At 34.5% G+C, this 27,663-nt stretch overlaps 1 protein-coding gene across 1 annotated transcript in view; it reads right to left on the bottom strand.

The window, feature by feature from the left end:
* The window catches only part of GALNTL6 (polypeptide N-acetylgalactosaminyltransferase like 6), a 994,726-nt gene that overhangs the window by 788,311 nt on the left and 178,752 nt on the right, over positions 1 to 27,663 (bottom strand). Inside the window, exon 2 of the mRNA XM_008000268.3 lies at positions 26,424 to 26,532. Coding sequence (XP_007998459.2) covers positions 26,424 to 26,532 — 109 coding nt within the window. The remainder of the gene's footprint in view (positions 1 to 26,423; positions 26,533 to 27,663) is intronic.

The raw sequence follows: 27,663 nt of genomic DNA, 5'->3' as shown, positions 1-27,663 counted from the left end.
AGAGTCAGCGGAAAGACAAAAATTGGGAAAGAACAGTTTGAGGAATTGACACAGGTCTATGCAGCTAGAATTTAGCATTCTGAGTGGAAAAGGGAGAATTGTAAAACAGGAGATCAGAGAAATTGCAAGGTCAGATTTTGTAAGGTTTAAAGTCAGGTTAAGAAGTTTGGATTTTATACACATTTGTTCCAATTATACGTTCAGTTGAAATGATTTAACTGGGGGAACTAACATAGTTTGAGCTATGGTTTGAATATATCTTTCTGGTCACGGTGAAAATAATGGTTTATAGAGTCAGGTTTAAAATGAGACAGGAGGCTATTCTAGAATTTCAAGTGAACAATGACGGAGTCTGGAGTAGTATCAATGGAAAGGAAAAAAAAAATTATACATTTACTATGTAGTTATAGGTCGTTGCTGCTGGATTGGATTTAGAGGTGAAATAGAAGAAGAAAAAATGAAATTAAGGGCAAATCTGTGACTTGAAAAGTCAGGGAGATGATGGTGATTTTCATGAAGATTGAGGATTTAGAAAGATGTGAGATATATATTTAAATGTGCACAACATATTATAAAGTAAAAGCACTTTTTAAATCAACATACACCTTATGATTTCCATGTTGTAAAAATATTTCACAAATATGTGACATGCATAGAACTGGAAGAATGCACTACAATTATCTGGACTAACACAATGCCTGAAAATAGCAGATGCTGAAATGTTAGTTTAAAAATGGACATTGTTCATTTTTAAACTAATATTTAAAAATTTTAAACTAATATTTAAAAACTAATATCATCCTCCCCCTTCCTTCTTTTTAATTGCCTACTCTGATTTCCTACTAGCTTCATTTTCTTTTTAATTTAAAATAAATATACAGTATATTTATAATTTCTATTATAAAAATAAAATACAGTTATTAGAGAACACCTGAAAAAAAAAAACAAAGCACACAGAATAACATAAAAACAACCCATAGTCCCATGATTATTCAGATTAACTCACTGCTAAGGTTTGGTGTATATATTTTCAATGTAGTCACTGTATGTGTATATATATGAATATATATATGCACACATTTATTGAGAATAGAAATAAGATCATAATATGCGGCAAAAGAGAAAACTAAAGAAGAAGAGAAAGAAAAGAGGTAATAGTTATTAAAAGCATTTAGAGGTTACTAGTCATTAGTTGGAAAAAAGGCTCAAGTTATGGTATATCTGGAAGTCAGGGGCACTGATTTCCCATAGTCAAAAATAGCATACATTGAAAAATATTTACTTTCTATATTTGATATTTCTGTATCTTCTTCAACTAACTGAACAGGCTCTACCAATGATTTTTCTGTCTACTTATCAGCACAGTGATTTGGAAAATAAATGTCAATGAAACCTACAAACCAAATTGTGGTAACTCTAATAATTTGAAGCGCTGGAGGGCTATCAAGTAAGTGAGGACTAAATTAAGCAGTATTCTAAGCATTTTTGTCAGAGATAGCATAATTGTATATTTGCTGAATTTTTGCAATTCAAATATCAATTTTCTGGGAAAAATGAATATTATAGTCCCTTGTGACATTAAAGAATTGTTTAAAATATAAATTATCTCTTAAGGACACAAACCCCTACAGCACAGCTGTTTGGGGATGTCTTATAAGAACAAATTCATTTCTACTGTGTTTGAACTTCTGCCATCCATTTTAGTGATAATTTAGTTTAATAAATTTTAGTAAATAACTGAATAACTTCCAAAGCTGATCAAGAAAATAAACACATCAATGAATATACAACTACCCTATTATCCCATCTGAAACAGGGGGAAAGTTTAAAACGGAAGTGGAAGGTTAGACAATACCTTAGTTAATAATTATTAAGCCATTTGAATAATTTAACAGATGCCAGACTTATGTGGAGTTGATAATATTTATGTCTTCTCTTGTGGAACTAAAAACCAGTGCTAAAATGTATGTCTGTTTAAAAGCAAGTTTGTAGAACACATTGACTGCAAGCTCTTTATACTGTCATTACTCTTCTTCTGATTTCTTTATTATTCTCCTGTTCTATACGTAAAACATTATGTTACACTTTGTGAAAGAAGGGACAATGTTAAGTGGGTAATGAAAAGCAAAGATTTCCAGTTCCTGTGTGTGAGTCTGTGGGCATAGGTGTGTGACACGTGGGAGTGGAGTGTGTGTGTTTAAACTTCTAAAAGCTGAGAGGAAAATGGTTTTCTGTAGCAGGACAAAAAGCAAGTGCAGAAAACGAAGCAAAACAACATGTATCATTAGAATTTCAAAGGCAGAACTGAGTTAAAAGATGGCCTTCCTCTTTATTAAGATCTAATTTATCATATACACTATTTTTTGTTTCACTTATATTGAGGCATACATACTCATTTTCCTTTAGTGTGAGTTGTTCTAATTTTGGCACTTCTCATTCTTGAAATTTTTCAGCACAAATGAAAGGTTCCTCATTACGAGGTAGCATTCCTTTCTGTGTGAATCCAGCTAGGATCCTATGTAAATTAATAGTAGCCGTGTTTAGCAGAATGTTAATTTCTTATCAAAAACTCTACACTATCAGTAGTAGTAAGATTCTTTGATTAATCTGTATTTTGTAATTGTACTTGTTGACTTTCTTTGGCTGATAGGCCATTTACAATTTTCAGTTAGGTGATCTGCAGGTGTAACCATATTTTAGTGCCCATCAGTGTTTTGCTCCTAAGTTCATTAAACAGAAACTCATTCAAATAATTAAAGGGCTCTTCACCAATAATACATGTCTTCATTTTAATGCCTACAGTAATTATCTCTTCTAGCTTCTAAAACAAATTAACAAACAATTTAAAGGAAGCCAGAAAATAATCTTGTTTAGTGACATGTATTTCATTGACAACTATGCTTCATGAAAATGACATTTGAAATATATTTGATGTGCTGATTATATTATATTCTTGGAGTCCCAGAGAAAACGAATTGATGTGAACATCTATTGCCATCACAATGTGACCTTCTAGTCACATACAAACTTGCAGAATGACATGCGATGTCTCACTTCAGAAATGCCACCCATTATACTGGTTGCTATTCAGTATTAGCTATGTGTAAAAGAATAGCAGGGCTTACACACTATTGTCTTTTCTCCTTTTTAGACTGCCTAAATGATTGTCATTGTGAAATGGACTATCTCAATCTAAAGCAGACTTTCATATGGGAGTCAAACATCTTACTAGTCTATGACATTCCCCGTCTTTACACTGGTCATGACATTCTTATGACAGTCCATCTCAACATTTAAAACAGGTTTCTCCTTTTTGCTTAGGTCTTTCTCACCCCGAATCCAGGAATGTCTGTCTTCTTCCAGTCATTTTTTAGGCTTAATTTAATTCCTCACTGGAATGCTTTCTCTGATCACACTACTCCACATTAATTTCTTCATTTTTCCAAATTCTATGACATATCCCATGGTTTTACATTGTTTACTGCCATTTTAAATTTAAAATTTAAAATACAACATCTTTATTCTGATTACATGTAATGAATATAAATAAAATAATGCCTATCATTTTATTACCAACCTTTTTTGTCATCCCAAATATTTTTTAGACTTTTATGATAATACAAAGCATAAATATTAGCTTGAACTTCAGAAAAGTGCACCTTTTGTAGATCAAAAATTGTTGAATTTTACCAACTTCGTGTGGTTTCAAAATCATAGGAAATGTTGTGTTTTCCTTTATTAGTACATGATGCCCCTCCTTATATTATTTAGTGTTTTTTTCCTTAATCTTTCATTGCTATCCTATTTCTGGCACTCATAACCATATGCCCACTTCTCTACTTTTACAACAACATAAGATACCAAGGAGTTCCTCCCACCATGGAACTGCTTCTAAGAAGATGTTACATTGAGAAATCTTCTTTCCCATACTTTATCCTTGTCTCACAAGAGACCATTAGAACATTCCTACTCTAAAAAGCTCTCCACCCATTATAAGATGACATGCTATTTTAAACTCTTAATATTATCGTTTTCCTTTATCATTTTTACTTAAAAACTGCCTATCTAGAGAAAACATAAAGTTTTTCCCATCCTCTCTTTATCTAAATTTCTTTATCTTTAGCTATATACAGTCCACAATTCAAAAAAAAAATTCCCTATCCTGCAGATTTTTATTCTCACTTATCTTTTTCCTTGGTTAGAATTCTTTGCAGAATATTTTATTCAGAAGAGGTAAGTGGATAATATATTCTGTCTTTCAACCTTGGATATGTTGAACGGTATATACATTCTCTCCTAATTCCCAGAGTTGTTGATGTAGATTTTAATGCCAGATTATGTTTCTTTTACACATAATTTATTTCTGCCAAGAGCCTTGAAAAAGATGACTTTATCCTAAACTCAAAAATTTAACTAGCATCTGCTTAGCTGTGTCTTTTTAAAATCAATATTTTCTGTCATGCTTTCAATCTTTGGGCTGAAATCTTTCTTGATATCCATGATACTTTCTTTTTGTATTTGTTTAATTATTGTCTCTTTTTCATTTTACTTTAGATTCATGCATCTATTCAGTTTTAGCCTTTCTGTCTATAATTGATGTCTCTAAATTTCTGCATTGATTTGACATATTTCTACCCTTAAACTTCCTATTCACTAATTTGTTTTTCCAGAGTGATCATCTGCTTCTATACTTGCTATAAATTCTATAAATCTAAAGCTACATTTTTAGTTCCAGAGAGTGTGTTTTTTAATAGTTTCATTGATACTTTTAGGATGCGTTTTGGCTGTTGTTGTTAGGGTGACTGTTAGGGGTGTCTTCATGATGCTCCTGAAGTTCTGTTTCACCGGGTTTAAACTCTTCTGAGTGCCTGTCTAGTATCCCTCTCTGGCTGTTGGCTGCAGGAGGTGAATATTCTGTTCCTTTTTGCTCTTGGTTTTGCTTTCTCTTGGAATCCAGGTTCACCTGTTCTTTCTTGGTAGCAATACCTCAATTGGTGAGAGGTCATTAAGTCACTAATCATTTATTGGATATCATCAGGAAGCCCCTCTGTCCTAGAATTGATCATTTCAAAGGCTAATGATCTCTCAGGACTAGATGTAGGGACGAGTTAGCTAACTTATTCAGCATGTGCCAGCCTGAAATGCAGGCTTTCTCTGGCCCACAGAGAATTAACTTTTGAATCTGTTCAGGTTTGGTAGAAACTTGTTATGGTTAATTTTATGTTAATAAATTTGGCTGAGCCCTAGTGCTAAAATGGATGCTCAAACATTATTCTGGATGTTTTTGTGAAAGAGTTCCTTTAGATGAGATTGATATTTAAATTGGTGGACTTTGGGTAAAGCAAATTACTCTCCACCCACCTTAATGTGGGTGGGCTTTATCTAATCAGTCAAAGGCTTTAATAAAACAATGACTAACCTCCCTATGCAAAAAGGAATTTTGCCATCAAACTACCTGTAAACTCAAGCTATAACTCTTCCCTGGGTGTCCTGCCTGCCAACCTCCACCATCAGATTTTGGACTTAACCAAACCCTCACAATCATGTAAGCCAATTTCTTACAATAAATCTCTCTATATACATATGTACACATCCTGTTGGTTTTATTGTTTTGGACAATCCTGACTAATACAAGCTTTAGTCACATCATCCTGGGCCCAACATGTCTGTATTTCAAAAAGGGTACTAGGTATTCAGAATAATCAGTAGTCAATAAAAATTGACTAAGTTGTGCAGTGTGCTCTAGGTGTCTGCTATGTTTATTGAGCCCTTCTAAATAATGACCAACAGTGATTCATAAAATAAAACTTGCTGTTTTGTATCATGGTCCCATTTTCCTCTGGCCAAAGATTTTGAACCATGGCTGTATTAGTCTGTTCTCATGATGCTGTGAGGAAATACCTGAGACTGGGTAATTTATAAAGGAAGGAAGTTTAATTGACTCACAATTCTGCTGGGCTGGGGAGGCCTCAGGAAACTTACTCAGGAAGGGGAAGCAAACATGTCCTTCTTCAAGTGGTGGCAGGAGAGAGAAGAATGAGGACTGATTGAGGAGGGAAGCCTCTTATAAACCATCAGATCTTGTGGGGTCCCTCCCACAACATATGGGGATTATGGGAATTAAAATTAAAGATGAGATTTGGGTGGGGGCACAGCAAAACTACATCATTCTGCTCCTGGCCCCTCCCAAATCTCATATCCTCACATTTTAAAACACAATCATGCCTTTCAACAGTCCCCCAAAGTCAACTCATTCCAGTATTATCCCAAAAGTCCAAGTCCAAGATTTCATCTGAGACAAGGCATGTCCCTTCCACCAATGAGCCTACAAAATCAAAAGCAAGTTAGTTACTTCCTAGATACAATGGGAATACAGTCACTGGGGAAATACCCCCACTCCAAATGGGAGAAATTGGCCAAAACAGAGTGGCCACGGGCCCCATGTAAGTCCAAAATCCAATAGGGCAATCATCAGACCTTAAAGTTCCAAAACGATCTCCTTTGACTCCATGACTCACATGGAATCACACTGATGTAAGTTCATGCTGATGCAAGAGGTGGGCTCCCATAGCCTTGGGCAGCTCCCAAAGTCTTGGGATGTACCCTACAGCTGTAGGGTACAGCAGGGTACAGGCCCCCTCCTCAGTGCTTTCACAGGCAGGTGTTGAGTGCTTTTCCAGGTGCCCGGTGCAAAACTGTCAGTGGATCTGCAATTTTAGGGTCTGGAGGATGGTGTCTCTCTTCTTACATCTCCACTAGGCAGTGTCCTAGTGGGGACTCTTTGTGGGGGCTCCAATCCTACATTTCCCTTGTGCAAAGTGCTAGCACAGGTTCTCCCCAAGGGCTCCACCCATGCTGCAAACTTCTGCCTGGATGTCCAGGTGTTTCCATACATCATCTGAAATCTAGGTGAAGGTTCCCCAAACCTCAATTCTCATCTTCTGTGAATCCACAGGACCTATACCACCTGGACCTGCCAAGGCTTGGGGATTGCACACTCTGAAGCAATGGCCCCCACTGTATCTTTGCCCCTTTTAGCTATGGCTGTAGCTATGACAGCTGGGACACAGGCAGCATGTCCTGAGACTGCACAGAGCAGGGGGGCCCTGGGCCTGGCCCAGGGAACCCTTTTTTCCTCCTAGCCCTCTAGGTCTGTGATGGGAGGGATTGCCGTGAAGGTCTCTGACATGCCCTGGAGACATTTTCCCCATTGTCTTGGTGATTAACATTCAGCTCCTTGTTGCTTATGCAAATTTCTGCAGCAGGCTTGAATTTCTCTCCAGAAAATGGGTTTTTCTTTTCTATCACATCAACAGGCTGCAAATTTTCAAACTTGTATGCTCTGCTTCCTCTTGAATGCTTGGCCACTTAGAAATTTCTTCTGCCAGATACCCTAAATCGTCTCTCTCAAGTTCAAAGTTCCATATATCTCTAGGACGGGGTCAAACGCCACCAGTATCTTTGCATAGCAAAAGTGACCTTACTCCAGTTCCTGACAAGTTCCTCATCTCCATATGAGACCATCTCAGCCTGGACTTCATTTGTTCATATCACTATAGCATTTTGGTCAAAGCCATTCAACAAGCCTCTAGGAAGTTCCAAACTTTCCCACATTCTCCTGTCATCTTCTGAGCCCCCCAAACTATTCCAACCCCTGCCTGTTACCCAGTTCCAAAGTCATTTTCACATTTTTAGGTACCTTTACAGCAGCTCCCCACTCTCTGCGGTACCAATTTATTGTATTAGTTTGTTCTCATGTTGCTATGAAGAAATACCTGAGACTGGGTAATTTACAAAGGAAATAGGTTTAATTGAGTCTCAGTTCTGTGGGTGTAGGGAGGCCTCAGAAAACTTATAATCATGTTGGAAGGCAAGCAATCACATCCTTCTTCACATAGTGGCAGGAAAGAGAAGAATGAGAACTAAGTGAAGGGGTAAGTCCCTTATAAAACCATCAGATCTTGTGATAACTCACTCATTATCACAAGAATAGCATGGGGAACCACCCCCATCATTCAATTACCTCCCACCAGATTCCCCTCAGGACACTTGGGGATTACGGGAACTACAATTCAAGATGAGCTTTTGGTGGGGACACAGCCAAACCATATCAATGGCTGACTATTAGAACCAAATGAGATTGACTAATAGCAATCTGTTCTGCTGCTTTCCAGGGAGGCAGCATGAGGACTTTCCCTCCCTGTGATAAATGAAACCTATTGGTGACTGTTCTAGACAGTCGTATGCTCATATCTAGGGCCTTTTTTGCTTAGGGACACAATGAATGTTAGTCATCAGGAAAAGGGAGAACAGAAGCAGTAGAAACATTCTAAGACAGAAAACAGCTAGCTTCATACTAGACAGAGCTCTGCTAAGGGGTGGTCCCTTGCTGTGCATGTACAAAGCTGCTATGAAGTTATTAATGCAACTTTCAATTCCTAAAGTCTTAGGAAGTTGCTAATGAAAGTATTTTCTGCTTTTCAGTACTTTCATGATCATTGTTAAAATAAATTTTCATTAGCTAATTGAGGTAATCTGACTGTGTATTCATTCCTTTCAATATTCAGCAAGTAATACATTGTCAATGTTTAAAAAATATTTGAAGGCAACGTTAAACAGTTGAAAACCTTATGTGGACTATTTCATTTTAAAAGTACTGCATTTTTCTTTGTCAAATATATTTTGTTCTTTGTAAAAAATGACTACAAATTTCTTTCATAAGAAGAAATAGCATTTCCCTTTTTCAGTAGTTAAAAGTGATATTTTTCATGCAGTCATGTATGAACTTGAAAAAAAATTCAATAAGCATTTATTACATTAATAATATACAATATCATTATTTTGATTAAAAATAAACTAAATACAATTTAAATTGCTGAAGAGGAATTTATGCATGACTACTTATTTTAAAACAAGTGTATGTTGAAAAAGGAACGAAAAGAAGAATCATATGTATCTACTGGGGTGGGGTGGAGGGTCCTAGCTTGAGTCTGTTTATCCCTACTGGTGAGATTTAGCTCATCTAATGAACCAGCCTAAAGGCATCTGCTGGTTTAAATTTATTTTCCTGAGGGTTTTCACAGCTTTGTATTGTTCCCGGGCAACTAGTGGATTATAGAAAGCAAGATGTAGAAGCCCATTTGTGTCTATTGGACATTAGTTTCCAGTTTGATTTAAGAATCTTACAGCTGAGTTCTTTTAAGAGAATAACTGTTGGAAGGAGCTGTTTTGTATAAGACTCTCTGTGTGAGAAAGAACCACAAGCTTTGTATTGTTGTATTAGTGCTTTAATGATGAAGTACAACACAATGTAGAGGAGAGAGGCATTCTTCCACATCTCTAAGAAACCATCAAGTATTTTAGAAGGCTGTGAAAAATATGGAATAATGCTTTAGGAACATGATGATATGTGGCTTCAGGAGTCCCTAGGGTCCCAGACCTTGTGGTAGAGATAGATGCTGAACTTGGGTGGCTGTCAAACATCAACTGTCAGTGCAGCAGCCAGAGTAAAAGAATACTGACATTAGTATTTACAGAACTTGTATGTGACTTCCAAGGGGATCAGAAGTATGGTAAGACTTTATACAGAAGAGACTAGGGGGCCTATATGTGGTGGAGAGCAGAAGTCAGATTAATTGAATCATCACTGTTGATATGGTCTCATTACATCCACAGATGGGTGAGGCACAGGGAAGTTCGGATTACATGTGTTATGAATGTAACCTGAATTAGTGAAAATACTGAAAGTGGGAAAAGTCAATAAAAAGATAAGAAGAAAGCAGTATATAAAAACAGGGTTACCCAGAACTCATTAAATAAGAAAGCAGTATATAAAAACAGGGTTACCCCAGAACTCATTAAAGTTACAGTACTGGCATTAATTTGACTGTTTGTGTATGTAAATGATAAATTATATAAATACATATATCTATATATATTTAATATATATAATATATAAATATATATAATATAATATATAAATATATATAATATATAAACCTTGACCCTCTGAAAATTTCCAGAAATAAAGTAAACTGAGTATAATCAAATTACACCACAGTTAAAGGAACATCAGCCCACACAGATGAAAAAGAACCAGCACAAGAACTCTGGCAACTCAAAAAGCCAGTGTGTCTTTTTTTTTTCCCTCCAAATGACCACAGTAGCTCCCCAACAAAGCTTCTTAAATAGCTAAAATTTATATATATTATTTGTTCTTTATATATCTCTAAAAAATTGTTCTCTAATATATTTATATATTAAATATATATAAATATAAATAAATATATATATATAAATAAATCACCTGGCTTCATATATATGTAACTTAAAACATGAATTTTCTGAATTTGTTCTCATGTTAAAATAGGATTAATATTTGACCTTTTACACCTCATAGAGTTTTTGTGAGAAACATGAAAGCAGTATGTAAGAAAGTAAAGGATTTGTGGTAAACCATACTAGATTTTTGTTGTAAGTGTGACACTGACATCCCAATTTTGGATAATGCATTTAATGCTTTTGTTTAGATTATAAAAATATTTGTGGTGTATTTGCCAGAAGTTTTATAAAGTATTTTATTAAGTTGCATACATGTATTTCTATTATAAAATAATCACTAAAATTAAATATCAATCCAATAATTTCTTTCTAAACTTTTGCCACAATTTCAAAAGTTATTCTTTAATGATTATTATTTCTTAAAACAAAAAAAATATATATGCATAAAGGGATACTACTCATAATATTGGTATCCCAATTATTATCTATGACCAAATACTATTAGATTGCTATCTGGGTTAATGTCAATTAAATTAATCTAGTTATTCTAGTTCAATAATAAAATTGGATCCCTAAGGCTCAGTTGGTCATCATGGAAAGGTAAATCATTATCAAATGAAATGCCTAGTAATGCTAATTCTATTTTGCTCTCCTGGTCATTTCTATCAGTACACCAAACACTGTATTAAAATCTTTATCCATTAAATCTTATTTTTTCATCTTATTATAGTATCTATGTTTCATAAGCAATGCAAGTCTATTATACATATGTTTTGGCAGAGAAATTTTCCTTTAAATTAGTATGGTCTCAGTTCTGAGTTCTCGCTTTCTGGAGGACCCTCTATGTTATATTTTTGTGACTACAGAGTCTCAGAAGGAACAGTTGTTTTTGTCTGGCATGAAAGCTGCTGAAAACCCACTGCTACTCAGGCAAAGAGCATCAAGTCAAACTGGCATTGTGGTTCTGAAGTCAGCCTCTCGAAAGTGTTGCCATCAGGCTCCGGAGCTGGCACTTTTCCTTCTCTAGTGGGTAAACACACACATTTCCTCTATAGCACTCATTAGGTAATGGAGCCAAGAAGGCCCATAACTCATCACTGACAAATTTGTGCCAGATCTTGGATATGAATTTTGGAGGATGTTCAAGTACTCACTTGGATCTCTATAAAGTTATGTCTAAAATGCAATGCTTTGCTTTAATGATAATCTGGGCTTGAATGAATCACAGTCTCTCAAATCATGGGAGACTCTCTGTAAATACAGCATTAACATGTTGCAAAACTTTGTTAATGTCATAATCGTGACATCATAGTCCCAGTCATCAAAAATTTGTTCTCTAATTTTAGTTCTTACTTTTCTTCCCAGAACGTGTTTATATACATGCTACATTGGTATGTAAACTATAACTCTAAACGTAAGGATGACTTTAACTCCTCCCATCAAGTCCATGGCAACAGTGGCAAATCTAACTTCATGGAATTTCAAGAGCAGAGCTACTATTAGCAGAAAGATCAGCACTTGAACTGAGGTAAAAACATTAGGTACGGTGGGTATTAGAGTTTTCTGTGTGGCAAATCGGTAGAAAATACAAATTTACATTTTGGCCTCATTTAACAACTATGCAGGAATGAGTTAACCTAGGAAAAATAAAATTGGGCAAAAGACCTCAGGAAAATGAATGGCAGACATAAAATCAATTTAACCTTAGTGTGTGCAATAATTTATATTCCAATCCTTTGCTTTACTAGATGCTTCTGATCTTTTTCTTCTTGACTCTTACCAGATACCGTGTTCCTTCAGCAGAATATTTTCTTGTTTCTTCATGATCAAGGGTTATAATCTACTCATATGACTCCTCACAAAAGTGGGGCATTTATATCTAGAAACAATTTGATAGCAATCACAACTACTACCATATGAAAGGGATTTTTGCAAAAGCATAAATACAATAAAAGGATAAAAGATTTGGGGGAGAAGCTCCCAACATGTTTGTCTTGTAATATAAATCCTGAAGCAAAGCAACATAGCTCTACTTGAAATATGTTTATATAGATCCCCTTGTGAAAAATTTTTTGAGAGACTGTGTATCAATTGATAGATTTGATGGCATGAGAAAACATGATAGTTGCTTCAAGTCACAGTCATATAGGCACAGCAATCAGTGTTATGTGACGATATAAATATCCTTCATATTCTATATGAAAGACAAACACTAAAGCCCAGGAAGTTTAATTAACAAATAAATCTGTGATAGTTGCTATTATTCAACCACATTTTAACTAATGGGAAAAATAAGGCAAAATAATCTTATGCATACTTGCCCATAGGAAGTTGATATTTCTAAAGAGAGATATTATGAGTTTTGCAACAAATAGTTAAATTGAATTCTGTTTAAAAGCTGGCATTATTTATATCTTTTAATATAAACAGATTGCAGTTTAATAAATCTCCTGAGATATTTCTACACTGCTGTTTTTTATTTTAAGATTGAAGGGATTTTTCCTCTAAATAATTATCATTCAGTTTAGTTTCAGCTAAGTTGTGTTCTAATTTTAGACAGCTAAATGATACATCTCAACAGAATGCTCACAGTCTCTTTTCATTTCCATTTTACATTTTCATTATTATTCAATGACTGACAAAGGAAATATTTCATTAAAATTTAATTTTAACCTTATGAATAATAATGAATATTGTTTTGGTAATACCCCCCAAAGTTGACCACTTCCCAACAAATCTCATTATGACATTTATTGAGAGCACATCCTAGATGTTTAAATTATAGTCAACTATTAACAATAAATAATGTGACATTGTGGATAGTAATAAAAAGGGTGCCAGATAATATTTTTAAGAGACATGAGGCTTCAGTAAAAGGTGACCAGAAACCCATTGTAGCCATAGCAATGGTTGCTAATTTTACTTTCTGAAAGCAACATAGTTAGTCTCACCCAAATGGTGCACATTTCTGCTCCTCATTCTGTTTAGTTCACAGTCTTGTTCAATTATGGAGAATAAAGACATTTTGAAGCAAAACAGGTCCCTGATCAGCACTAAAGTGAGATGCTGTTTAAAGGAACTTAGGAAAGCCTATCGTTAATCATTTAAAGCATGGTAAATTCCCACTTCTCGAATGGGGTTTCAATGCATATACTTTAAATGTTTTGCTATGGCAATTTGCAGCAATTAGTAAAACCCCTTAGTGACTTCAATCATGAGATTTAAGAGGAAATGAGAAGCAATCTCCAAAAGAGGAAAACAACAACCATGTTGTGGCAGGTTCTCAGGATACTTTCCTAATGTAGGATTGCTGTTATTCCAAAAGCACCGTTCAAATGATTCAAGACCATCTTGTGACTTAAAGCCCTTGGACAAGTGGTTATATTTCATGAAATCATGTATTTTGATTCATTGAACATAAATACACCTGTGTAAATATAGATAGGAAGATACTTGCTAGAAAGAAACTGTAAGCAGAGTAAAAGGATAGAGAGTGAATAAGAGTAACTATATCCACATATGATAATATGGTGATTGGCAGGCCTTTCTAAACTGGGGACATATGATCTGGTGACTTTAAGGAAGGGGCAAGTAGGTTTGTGAAGATATGTATGAAAAGTGCTCAAAGCAGCAAGAGCAGGAAGTGAAAAATGGCTGGAACATGTTTAGTACATTTGTGGAAGAACAAGGAGGCCATTGTGGCCAGTGGAGAAACTGAACACAAATCAATAAGAGTTGAGGTCAGAGACATGGGTCAGGTATAGATCATGTTGGGCCTTACGGGTTGTGGAATAAACTTGGATTTATTTTGGAATATGATTAACAGCCTTTGAAGGCATTTGAGCGGAGGAGTGAAATGATCTGATTATATATGTTCAGATGATCATTCTGACTTTTATTTGAAGAGCTCTGGAGCAAGATCAGTTAAGATACTTACTGAAATAGTTTAGGCAGGAGACATGGGTAGTTTGCATCAGAATGGCCACAGTGTCAATAAACAGCGAGGGCTCCTCCCACAATGCCTTATCCTTTTCAAGAATCACTGTAGTTACTTTTTTCCTAAAATTTCCTCCCAGAACTTGATGCAGTATTTGGCATTTAAAAGTAATCTTGATTTAGTAAATGAATAAAATGACAGAAGACTCAATAAAGCCTCGGATATTCAAACTTACCAGTATGACTAATTAAAACAAATTGAAGTAGTAAAAAGACTTAATTTCATGGAATGCCTGAGGCTTATCATGGAATACATACATTGATTAGATGAGAGTATAAACTGTTTCAACAAAATCGATCATATAGAAGGGTTGAAACTAGCTTTTTAAAAATGTTGAGTTCACTCATATTTTAATCCAAAAACAAGTGTCAAATGCAGTGACAATATTTTGAGTTAAAATAAAAACAAAATTTTAAAGTTCAAAACTAAAAACAAATGTTTTCTAGAAATATATATCAGTGATATGATGATTTTATAAAACACATACACATCACACACACACACACCTCTGAACGGATTATTTAAAATGTATGTTTTTACCATTTATAAAAGGAAGTTATGATAAATAGGGAACATCATATATTTAAAAAACAGTTATCTAAGCAATTGCATTTCCCCTCTCAACTCCCAGCACAATTTGTTAGATCTATAGTTCCATAAAATGCCATAGGCAGAGTTTACTTTTATTTCAGAAATGTGTTACTTAAAAAAAATTATGGCCGGGCGCGGTGGCTCACGCCTATAATCCCAGCACTTTGGGAGGCCGAGACAGGCAGATCACGAGGTCAGGAGATCGAGACCATCCTAGCTAACACGGTGAAACCCCATCTCTACTAAAAATACAAAAAATTAGCCAGGTGAGGTGGCGGGCACCTATAGTCCCAGCTACTCAGGAGGCTGAGGCAGGAGAATGGCATAAACGCAGGAGGCGGAGCTTGCAGTGAGCTGAGATCGCCCCACTGCACTCCAGCTTGGGTGACAGAGCAAGACTCCGTCTCAAAAAAAAATTATATGTGGAGAAATGTCAACTAGATAGCTCTTCGGCCACTATAATTATACTCAATGTATATTGAATAATGAATCAGTATCAAAATGTACATTCTCTTTTATATTGTATCAAAGGAATTTGTATTGAAATTCTTTTCATTCAACTTTTATTAATAATTTGATGAAGATTAAAGAACATGCTAATCTATTTTGTGATAATCTACAGCTGAGAGGTGCAGTTAAACTGTTAAAAGATAAAATATAGTGTCAATAAATTCTCATAAAACATAAAACTAGTTAAATGAACTATAATGGCATTACACATAGAAAATATAAGGTTAGAAAAAAGAATACAATGCTTAAGGTGTGACTAGGTTAGTGGCTACTCATAAGAATGAGAAATCAGAGTTAACTGGATAAAAGCATAACTCTTAACTGATGTTAGCATATGCCTTAACGCCTTAACATTTGGTTTACCTCACTTTGGAAGGCTTCCTGTTCCTGCAATGCTGGGTTTTATGCCCTTCTTCTACCAATAAATTGGTTTGGCCAGTGCTAACACCAAAATAATGAGGTATAAGATTATGAAATAATAAAAACTCTGGATTTCTTTGAACATTAATAAATGTGAATAATCTTTACAGTTTGGTTTAACTCTAAGGGCACAGATATGCCAGAAGAGAATCCTGATGCTACTCATAAGGTCCTAAGGCCTGTCTTTCAATTGATCCTTTTACTTTTTTTTTTCTTAATTCTAGAAATCTTCATTTCCTCAAAGGTGGAAATAATATGTTTTTCTGATTACTCACCTCTAGTGTTTAACAACATGCCTTCCACTATGTATACCACCTATTTATTAAAAACAATTATTTCAAGTAAATGAAGGGAACTAAGGTGACTACAAATGTGAGAAATCACAGAAGAGCCTCAGGACTGAGCAAAGCCTACCTACCAGCCTACTAGCCATTACACTTAAGAGCCATCTACTGGATCACAGACCAAACTTCAATAGCAAAAATATTTTGCTAACTCACACCCTGTAAAACTAAGACAAGAATTCAGCTACAAATAAAGACCCATAACAAAACCTTGACCCTCTGAAAATTTCCGGAAATAAAATAAACTGATTATAATCAAATTACACCACAGTTAAAGGAACATCAGCCCACAGAGATGAAAAAGAACCAGCACAAGAACTCTGGCAACTCAAAAAGCCAGTGTGTCTTTTTTTTTTTTTTTTTTTTTTTTCCTCCAAATGACCACAGTAGCTCCCCAGCAAGGATTCTTAACCAGTTAAAATGGTTGAAATGACAGACATAGAATTCAGAATATGGATAGGAATGAAGATTATGGACATTAAGGAGGAACTCAAACTCAATCCAAGAAATCTAAGGATTACAACAAAATGGATCAGGAACTGAAAGACAAAATAGTCATTTAAAGAAAGAATCAAACTGATCTGATAGAGCTGAAAGACACACTACAAGAATTTTACAACACAATTGCAAATATTAACAGCAGAAGAGACCAAACTGAGGAAAGACTCTCAGAGCTGTAAGACTGGTCCTCTGAACTAATTTAGTCAGACAAAAATAAATTAAAAATGAATAAAAAACAACAAACAAAAACTTCAAAAAACATGGAATTATGTCAAGAGACCAAATCTATGACTCACTGGTGTCCCAGGAAAAAAAGGAAAGTATGCAACTTGAAAAACATATTTGAGGATGTCATTCATGAAAATTTCCCCAACCTCACACAAGATCAATAAAGACAAAAAGAGAATATCCAAATAAGCATATTCAGAAATGACAAAGCTGACATTACAAACAATCTCACGGAAATACAAAAAATCTCCAGAGACTACTACAAAGACCTCTATGCACACAAGTTAGAAAACCTAGAAGAAATGGATAAATTTCTGGGAATATACAGCCTATTAAAACTGAACCAGGTATAAATTCAAATCATGAATAGACCAATAATTCATTCTGAAACGGAATAAGAAAAAAGGCTACCAACTAGGAAAAGCCCATGTCCAGATGGATTCACAGCCAAATTCGACCAGACATGTAAAGAAGAATGGGTACCATTCTTACTAAAACTATTCCAAAAAATTGAGTAGGAGACATTTTTCCCTAACTCATTTTATGAGACCAGCATCATCCTGATACCAAAACCAGCAGAGAGACAAAACAAAAGAGAAAATTATAGGCTAATATCTTTGATAAACATAGATGCAAAATCCTTAATAAAATACTAGCAAATTGAACCCAGCAGCACATCAAAATGCTAATCCATCATGATCAAGTAAGCTTTATCCTTGGGATACAAGGTTGGTTCAACATATGCAAATCAATAAATGTGATTCATCACATAAAGAGAACTATAAACAGAAACTATATAACCATATCAATAGATTCAGCAAATGCTTTCAATAAAATTCAGCTTTCCTTCATATTAAAAATCCTCAACAAACTAGGCATCGAAAGGACATACTCAAAATAATAAGAGCCATCTCTGACAAACCCATAACCAGTATCATACAGAACAGACAAAAGCTGGAAGCACCACCCTTGAAAACTGGCACAAGACAAGGATAACCTCTCTCATCACTCCTATTCAATATAGTACTGAAATCCTCGTCAGAGCAATTGGGCAAGAGAAAGAAATAAAAAGCATCTAAATATAAAGAGAGGAATTCAAACTATTCCTCTTTGCAGTCAATATAATTTTGTAACTAGAAAACCCCATTCTCTGCCAATGGCTCCTAGATCATATAAACAACTTCAGCAAAGTTTCAGGATACAAAATCAATGTAGAAAAATTTCTATACACCAGCAACATCCAAGCTGAGAGCTAAATTAAGAATGCAGTCCTATCCACAATAGCCATAAAAAAGATAAAATAACTAGGAATAAAGCTAACCAGGGAGGTGAAAGATCTCTACAATGAGAATTACAAAACGTTGCTCAAAGAAATCATAGATGAAATAAACAAATGGAAAAACAATCCATGCTCATGATAGGCAGGATGAATATTGTTAAAATGCTATACTGCCCAAAGCAGTTTACAGATTCAATGCTATTTCTATTGAACTACCAATGACGTTCTTCACTAACTAAATAAAACTAAACACAGAACTAAAAAAAGCTATTTTAAAATTCATATGAAACCAAAAAAGAGCCTGAATAGCCAAAGCAATCCTAAACAAAAAGAACAAGGCTGGAGGCATCACAGTATCTGACTTTAAACAATGTTATAAGGCTACAGTAATAAAAACAGCATGGTACTAGTATAAAATAGACACATAGACCAATGGAACAGACTAGAGAGCCCAGATATAAAGCCATACACCTGAAATCATCTGATCTTTGACAAAGCTGACAAAAACAAGCATGGGGAAAGGACTCCCTACTTAATAAATGGTGCTATGATAACTGGCTAGTCATACAGAGAAGATTGAAACTAGACCCCTTCCTTACACCATATAGAAAAATCAGCTCAAGATGGATTAAGGCTCAAATGTAAAACCTAAAATTATAAAATCCTTGAAGAAAACCTAGGAAATACCATTTTAGACTTAAGCTCTGGCAAATATTTCATGATGAAGACATCAAAAACAACTGCAACAAAACCAAAAATTGACAAATGCTACTGAATCAAGCAAAAGAGCTTCTGCACAGCAAAGAAAACTATTAACACAGTAAATGGACAACACACACAATGGGAGAAAATATTTGTAAACTATGCATCTGACAAAGGTCTAATATCCAGAATCTATAAGGAACTTAAACAATTTAACAAGCAAAACATACACAAACCCATTAAAAAGTGGGCAAAGGATATGAACACTTTTCAAATAGCCAACAAGCAAATGAAAAAAAAAATTTTTCAACGTCACTCATCATTAGTGATCACTAATCACTGCTAATAGGGATATAAATTACTTCAGCCATTGTGGAATTTTGGAGATTACTCAACGAACTTAAAACTGAACTGCCATTCAACCCAGTGATCCCATTATTGGGTGTACACCCAAAGGAAGTCATTCTACCATAAGGACACATGCATGTGTATGCTCATTGCAGCACTATTCACAATAACAAAGACATGGAATCAACTTAGGTGCCAATCAGTGGTAGACTGGATAAGTAAAATGTGGTAAATATGCACCATGGAATACTATGTAAGCCATAACAAAGGATGAAATCATGTTTTTTGCAGCAACATGGATGGAGCTGGAGACCATTATCCTAAGCGAACTAAAGCAGGAACAGGAAACTAAACATCGCATGTTCTTATTATAAGTGAGAACTAAAGGTTGAGTACACATAGACAAAGAAGGGAACAATAGACACTAAGACGTACATGAGGATGAAGGTAGGAGGAGATTGAGGATCAAAAAAAAAATACCTATTGAGTACTATGTTTATTATCTAGGTGATGAAACAACATGTACACCAAACTCCCACAACTTGCAATTTATCTATAGAATAGACGCGCAAATGTATCCCTAAAAGTAAAAGTAAAACAAAATAAAGTATCTGATATCTCAAAAATCACCAAATAGTCTACAGAGCTGTAATTACCAGAACAAAACATAAATGTAACAACATTAATGAAAACACTAACACGTTATGTAATGAAATGCATGCTGCCTATCATGCTAATATACTTTTACAAAGATTAGTGAGATTTCATTGGGAAAGAGTTTCTGAATTTTCTTATTTTAAGATAATTTTAGTGCTTTTTAAGTGGGCTAGACATTTCAAAACATATGGAAAGAAAAACAAATACAATGTGGAACACTGGATCACAGAGCAGTGCAATGTAGTTAAAGTAATATTTAGAGGGGAATTTAGTTTCCCAACTGTTTATTCTACAATAGAAAAATGACTGAAATTAGGAGGTATAAATTTATTTTTAAGTATACCATGGAATACTATGCGGCCATAATGATGAATGAAATAATGTTCTTTGCAGCAACATGGATGCACTTAGATGTCATTATCCTAAGCAAATTAACCCAGAAACAGAAAATGAAATATTACATATTCTTACTTATAAGTGGGAGTTAACCCATTTATGCATTAACACTGGGCATACTTGGACAAAAAGATGGGAATAGGAGATACTGGGAACTACAGGGCATGGAGAGTGGAGTGGGCAAGTACTGAAAAACTACCAACTGGGCACTATGCTCAGAACCGGAGTAACAGGTTCCATCATACTCCAGACCTCAGCATCATGCAATATACCCTTGCAACAAACCTGCATACATATCCCCTGAAACAAAACTAAATGTTGAAATTTTAAAAGTGAAAAATAAAAAAGTGCAAACAAAATTTTTTAAAAGTCAGAAAAAATTTGGAGAAAAATAAATGAACAGAGGCAAAAACTGGCTTTTGAAGTAAGTCATAAAAGTGATAAATTTTTGGCCTGGGGCAATGGCTCATGCCTATAATCCCAGCACTTTGGGAGGCCAAGTTGGGTGGATCACCAGAGGTCAGAAGTTCGAGACCAGCCTGGCCAACATGGTAGAACACTGTCTCCACTAAAAATACAAAAATTAGCTGGGCGTGGTGGTGCGTGCCTTTAGTCCAAGCTCCTCGAGAGTCCGAGACAGGAGAATCACTTGAATCCGGGAGGTGGAGGTTGCAGTAAGCCGAGATCACACCACTGCACTCCAGCCTAGGCAACAGAGTGAGACTCCATCTCAAACAAACAAACAAATAAAAAACTGAAAAATTTTTGTAGAAATAGATTAAGAAGGCAGAAAAAAAAATATCTGAAAAAAGTATATAAATTTAAGCATCGCAGGCGTTACAAAAATCTTATAAGGACATAAGAATAGATAAATAAATTTGTGTTAATAAATATAAACATTTAGATATAATGGACAGATTACTAGAAGAATACCATTAGTTCCAGAAGAAATAGATAATCAACTACCACTTTAACTACATAAAATATTAGCCAAGCAGTTAAAAATGTATGCTCCAAGGAAAGTTCAGGTCAACAGAGCCTCATCCATAAAAAAATCCATAATGATCACTAAAGAAATAATTTTAGTTTACAACAAACAATTATGAAGTATAAAAAACAGCAAGTATTAAACAGTCATTTTATGAAGCTGTCATTATACTATTACCAAAACTTGACAAAGACTTGATAAGAATAGAAAATTTGGGGCCAATATTAATTCATAGGTAAAGATTTGAAAATGCCAAACAAAATATTAACAAATCAAATATAGTTATTAAAAAAAGAAAGATTTAGTCTAGAATAACAAATTTGGTTTCTGTTAGAAAAGCAACAGATATAATTTACCCAAATAACAGATTAAAAGAGAAAATTTATCTTATCGATGTTAATAAATGCAAATGAACAGAAAACTTTTAATAGAATCAGCACTCCTTCAGGTTAAAAGAAATTCACAAACTCTCAGCAAAACAGATTCAGAAATAACATAAGTGTATTTGTTAAAGTGCATAGTGTATTTGTATTGTGTTAATAAACATGATAAAATGTATTTACATTAGATAAATTGATCTAACAATAGACAGGCAGATAAAATCTCAAAATGAAAACTTAAATTCCTTTTGTGAGAATCATAAAATGCCAGAAGTAGCCATTATTACCAACTATTCAAAGTTACACTGCAGTTCTTAGCAATTATAATAATAGGAGAAAACTAAAACTAAAATTATAGGTCTAGAATAGAAAAATACATTTTTAAAATCACTGTTATTACTAGCAAATATGAGTGTCTACATTTTGAAAATCCAAAATAAACTATTGGTAAATGTTGTGAATTAATCGAAAAGCTTAGAACATTTTCTAAATTCATATCACTGTTAAGAGTTATTAACATTTCTATATTACAATTACAAACAATGAGGAATTTCAATATAATCATTATGTGAACAAAATCAATATAATATTAGTTTACTAAGATTAATACTAAACATAATCTAACAACAAAATTACAAAGCCATCCTTAAATATAATAAAGTAGTAGGAAATAAATATAATAATGTACCATAGAATAGACTATTCTATATTGGAAAATATCAATAATCCCCTAATTCATCCATAGGCTAAACACAATTCAAAAATTCCCACTTTTTTGTGCATATCTTCATATGTTAATGTAAAATTTAAAACTGAATACAAAATTTTAAGGAAGAATACAATGTAAGAATGACAACAAAAAGAAGAGCAAGAATGTAGCTCTTTTTTGGTGAGCTATACCAGCTATTAATAGCTGTAATAAAGATATAGTACATTAGCTATTGTGGCATTAGCACAGGGATTTTTACTCACAGAACATGATTGAGAACCCAGAAAGAGAACACACAAATATGGGAACTTAATTTATAATAGAGTCAATAGTTAAGAGCAATGGAAGGAAAGACAAATTTCTTAATAAATGTTGCTAATAATTGGTTAAGTGAGTAAAAACTAAATGAATATTGGATCCCTACCTCACATTATATAAAAATGAACACTAGGTGGATTTAAGACCCAAAAGTAAAATGTAAAATTATCAAGTTTGTTTGTTTGTTTATTTATTTATTTATTTAGAGACAGGGTTTCCAGCCCAGGCTGGAGAGCTCACTGCAGCCTCAAATTCCAGGCTCAGGTGATCCTCCTGCCTCAGCCTTACATGTAGCTGAGACCACAGGCACATGTCACCACACCTGGAAGTATATATATATATTTTTAATTGTAGAGGTGAGGTCTCACTATGTTCCCCAGGCTGCTCTCAAACACCTGGACTCAAGCAATCCTCCCTCTGCTGCCTCCCAGTGTGCTGGGATTACAGGTGTGAGCCACTGTGCCCAGCCAAAATTATCAAATTTTTAAAAGACAATGTAGAACATCAGTATGACCTATCTTTTACAAATGATTGCTGAATTTGGCTATCTCAAAATTGAAAACTATTCATTAAACCATACATAAAGAGATTTTTTAAAATAGTCTACAAAATGTAGGATAAGTTCTTGTCACTAAATATAACCACCAGAGGATATAATTTAAAATAAATCAAGAACACTGTGTGGAGCAAATAATTCAAAAGATGGAAACAGAAATGAACAGGACCTTTACCAAAAAGGAAGAACAAATGGCCCAAAAGCATAAAAAAGATATCACCCACATTTTAATGTGTTTGCATTAATAAAATGCAAATCTAAGAAACTGAAAGACTATTTCCTATCACCAAATTTGGGGAAAAAGTCAGACAATTTCAAATATTCACAAGGATGTACAGCAATGAGAATTCTATCCATTACTGATTGAAATGAAATTGGTGTATCAATTTTGGCAGCTAGTCATGACCTAATAAAGTTCAACTGTGCATTCTCTAGACATACAAATCTACTATTAAATAGGTACCTTAATAAAATATTGTCTCTACCCCAGAACCATGCACAAGAATACTTATAGCAGCATTATACACAACAACTAAAACTATTCAAAGGCCCACCAAGAGGACAATGTTACAGAAAATTTAACAACAGTAAAAATGAACCAACATTTCATGCATTGACCTAGATAAATCTCAAAAATATTTTTGAATGAAAGAAGAAAGTCATACAGTAAAATTAAATTTTTAGATAAAGGCCAAACACTGGCAAAACTTACCAGTATTTGATTCAGGATAAATACACTGGCAGTAAAAACTACAGAGAAAAATAATAGAGTAAACACAAAATTAAAGTCTTGGAGGGGACACTATGGCACAAATGATCCTTTTTCTTGTCCTATATATGAAATACACAGATGTTTATTTGATTTTGACTCTGTACCTGTGTGTGTACACACATGTATGTTTTAATACACTTTTATTTATGATATATTGCATTGTATAAAGATAATAAATTTTAGTGTATAAATTTATCATATATCCTCCAGTGAAAAAAAAATTCTACTATTTAAAAACTTTTTAATTACACAAAGAATTTGTACTTAAAAACTTGTGATATTACCAATTTCTTTTGTAGATCAGTTTTCCCTTGGTCCAAGCAAAGATGAAGATAGAAAAGACAAGTTTATTCAGGAGGTGGAAAGGATGGTATGGAGCATATATAAATGTGAAGCACTGGATTTTGTATCCAAAACTCATTGGTACAAGCAAAGGATAGGCATACCGATTCATGTTAAAGTAACTTAGATGGATTAATAATTACAGTTATCATTAGTTGAGTTTCCAATATGTCCAAATAATTGGACAATTACTGTGGGTATATTATCTTTAATCCTTAAATAAATTCTGAATATCAGAAACAGAAATTGATTCACCACAGCGCCTATATGGAAATGCTAGGATTTGAACCTAGGTGTGTCTTTCTCCTGTTGTGTCCTTGCCATTACTCCATATTGTCCAAATATTATTATTTAATAGTGGAGTATAATGGACCATGATAAGACCTGGTTCGTAATCCAGAGCTGCAAATTATTAGCTGCTTGAACTTGGAAAAAATTTAATAAATTCATAGGAACTCAATTTTATTTAATTTGGGATACCTATCAGAGTTATTCTGAGATTTAAATAAAATACATATGTAAAGCACTTAGTAGAAAACATGCATTCAATAAATTTGGGCAATTTTATTATTATTATTAACTTGCAGAAGATTCAATTGGTAAGATTATGAAAACATTCCAAAAAACTTCAGCATCCTGGGGTCATAAGGAGAACCAAGTAGTTGGATTAATACAGGGTTGATCAAGCAAATAGAGGAAAAAGATAAAAGTACTAGAAAAGTGAGGATGCTGGTAAGGAACTCACTTTCATGACCATTCATGGGGTCACTGCCTAAGGTGGAAAGATGATAGAATCTGGAAAAAGTTGATTCTCTGAAAACAGGGAACATCTTTGGAATAAGCCGCTTTAATAAAGTTGAGGATAGGGCGTGGGGCAGGCCTTTTTTTGAAGAAAAGGAATGGAAGAAAATAAAAAAAGACTGTAATTAAGTCAGCCATACCTGATACAGAGCTATGAACATTTCACAGCCCAGAACAATTTTGTTCCTAACTCTGGTTGAGTAAGAGGACCTCACACCGCGGCTAGTCATAATTCGGCTGCTGATTTGACCTTGAAGGCAGCGTCTCATGGCTGCTGAGATGTCTTTACCAAACTGTAGCTGCTCTATTTCTGTGACATCCTCACTGAGAAAATAACTTACTTGGCTGAACAAAAGAATATGCATTTCCTATCATGAGTTACTCACTTTCACTGGATTTCTACTTATATACCCTTCTGAATTTCTGTTCACAACAACATAATCTTTAAGTCCTTCTAGAAAGACTTATCTTTTGTTTGTTTGTTTGTTTGTTTGTTTGTTTGAGACGGAGTCTTGCTCTGTCGCCCAGGATGGAGTGAAGTGGTATGATCTCAGCTCCACCTCCTGGGCCATTCTCCTGCCTCGGTCTCCCGCATAGCTAGGACTACAGGTGCCCACCACCAGGCCTGGCTAATTTTTTGTATTTTTAGTAGAGATGGGGTTTTACCATGTTAGCAGGATGGTCTCGATCTCCTGACCTTGTGATCTGCCCGCCTTGGCCTCCCAAAGTGGAAAGATTTATTCTTTCCTGCTACTTTGTCCTTTAACTCTAGCACAAGTCTAGAACTCTGCTACAAATAACAGACCTACTTGATTCCATTTAACTGCCTGATTGCTTTTCCAACTATTGCCAACCTTAGAAACCCATCTGCTTGACCTGCTGGCTTGCTGTATGTCCTGCCAGTGTCTAGAAATGTTGGTAGAAATTAAATACTTCGCATTGCCAGTTAGATACACTTCAGCTCTAAGGAGTGAATCTTGCTCAAGATACATATCTACCAGGTCAAGTCTCGTTGATAAATTCCAGGATACTCCTAGAAATTAATAACAAGCAGTTGGGAATATACGGTACTATATATTTATTAAATTTTAATGACTCTTACTGCAGCTAATATTAAAAAGACTATTATTTGTTTTCTCTCTGAAATTTGAAGTCACTTAGGTTCTGTCTAGTATCACCTCCAATATCCCCATGAAACATACTTTACTGTGTGCAGAAGAAATGCTAATTAGAGATCCTTTACGTGACAAATGAGACACTGCTGCGAGTGAAGTAGCACTTTGGCGTACACTGAACTTCATACCTGAGCGCATAGCCTCTTTCTGAATGCTTTCATAGTCATGCCAGTCCTTTCTTCTCAAACCATCTGTCCATGAATAGAATTGCCCATCTCCCAGGCCCAGTGGAAATGTCTGTGGAAAAGGAAAGTATTCAAGCATAAAAAGGAGGTATTTCCTTTTGCATGGTAGGTAAACACAGCCGGGCACATAATAGGCAATCAAAGAATATCTGTTAAATAAGTGAATCCTCTGTGTATAGTGAAAAGAAAGCTATCGCTGGTAACCAGATTTATACACATTTTAAATCTTTCTTTTTAACCTTTAAAATGAGAGCACACCTCTCCCACAACAACTACCATTCCCTATTTTATTTCATCCAGAGACACTACTATTTAGTGTGTCACCTGTAAGCATAAATGCCTAGCTGTTTTTATTTGCCCAAAGTGTAAATATTGATAATGCTACCAATTTTGGTGTTGCATTGAATTAATTTTGTTTGGGATTGGTACAGTTTTATTTATTTTGATCAAACATATCTGAACGGCTTTGTAGTAACATTAGCAACCATTCATTGAATGCTCACTATGTGCCAGGTTCTATGTTAAACACTCTGTGTATAGAAGTTTGTTTAATCCTTATGATAGCTTCGGGTTGTAAATCCCCATTTTCCTGCTGAGTAAACTGAGGATCAAATAACTAAAATAACTTGAGGTAAACCACAGTGGCAGAGCCAGGACTTGGACCAGTTCTGTTAAGACCAAAACTGTGCTCTTAAAAACTATTAAATACTGTCTCTCGTCTAGATTTCTGGAAACATAGTGCATGTTTACACTTATAGTTAAAATTATCACCCATTCATCAACTATAATCACAAAATACAGTTCATGCTTCTCCAAAGTCCAATATGTTATCATGTCAACGTGAAAATTATTTCTGTGTACATTGCTGAAGCTACTTCTTTTTTGTGGTGTTTATTTCTGATAATAAGAAACAATAATCATTTTGAATAAAATTTTATCTTCACAATCTTGTAGTCAAGATAATGTAAAATAAGTGTTTTCAAATTTACATACTATTTTTTCTTTTGTTCTTTTTTGGAAATAAGTAATACATCAACTGAATGAAGAAAATAAAATTCTAGAAAGCAAAAAGAAAAAGTCAATTTAGCCAAAAAATGAATAATTTCAGTGAGGTAATTTTATTCTAACAGCCTTTTCAAGATACAAAATGTCTTATTTCTTAGTTTTAGATAATATAGCCATT

The sequence above is a fragment of the Chlorocebus sabaeus genome, chromosome 7, assembly GCF_047675955.1.
Source record: "Chlorocebus sabaeus isolate Y175 chromosome 7, mChlSab1.0.hap1, whole genome shotgun sequence".
In the NCBI taxonomy this organism is placed as follows: domain Eukaryota; kingdom Metazoa; phylum Chordata; class Mammalia; order Primates; family Cercopithecidae; genus Chlorocebus; species Chlorocebus sabaeus.
This window is presented reverse-complemented; position numbering and strand designations above follow the sequence as displayed.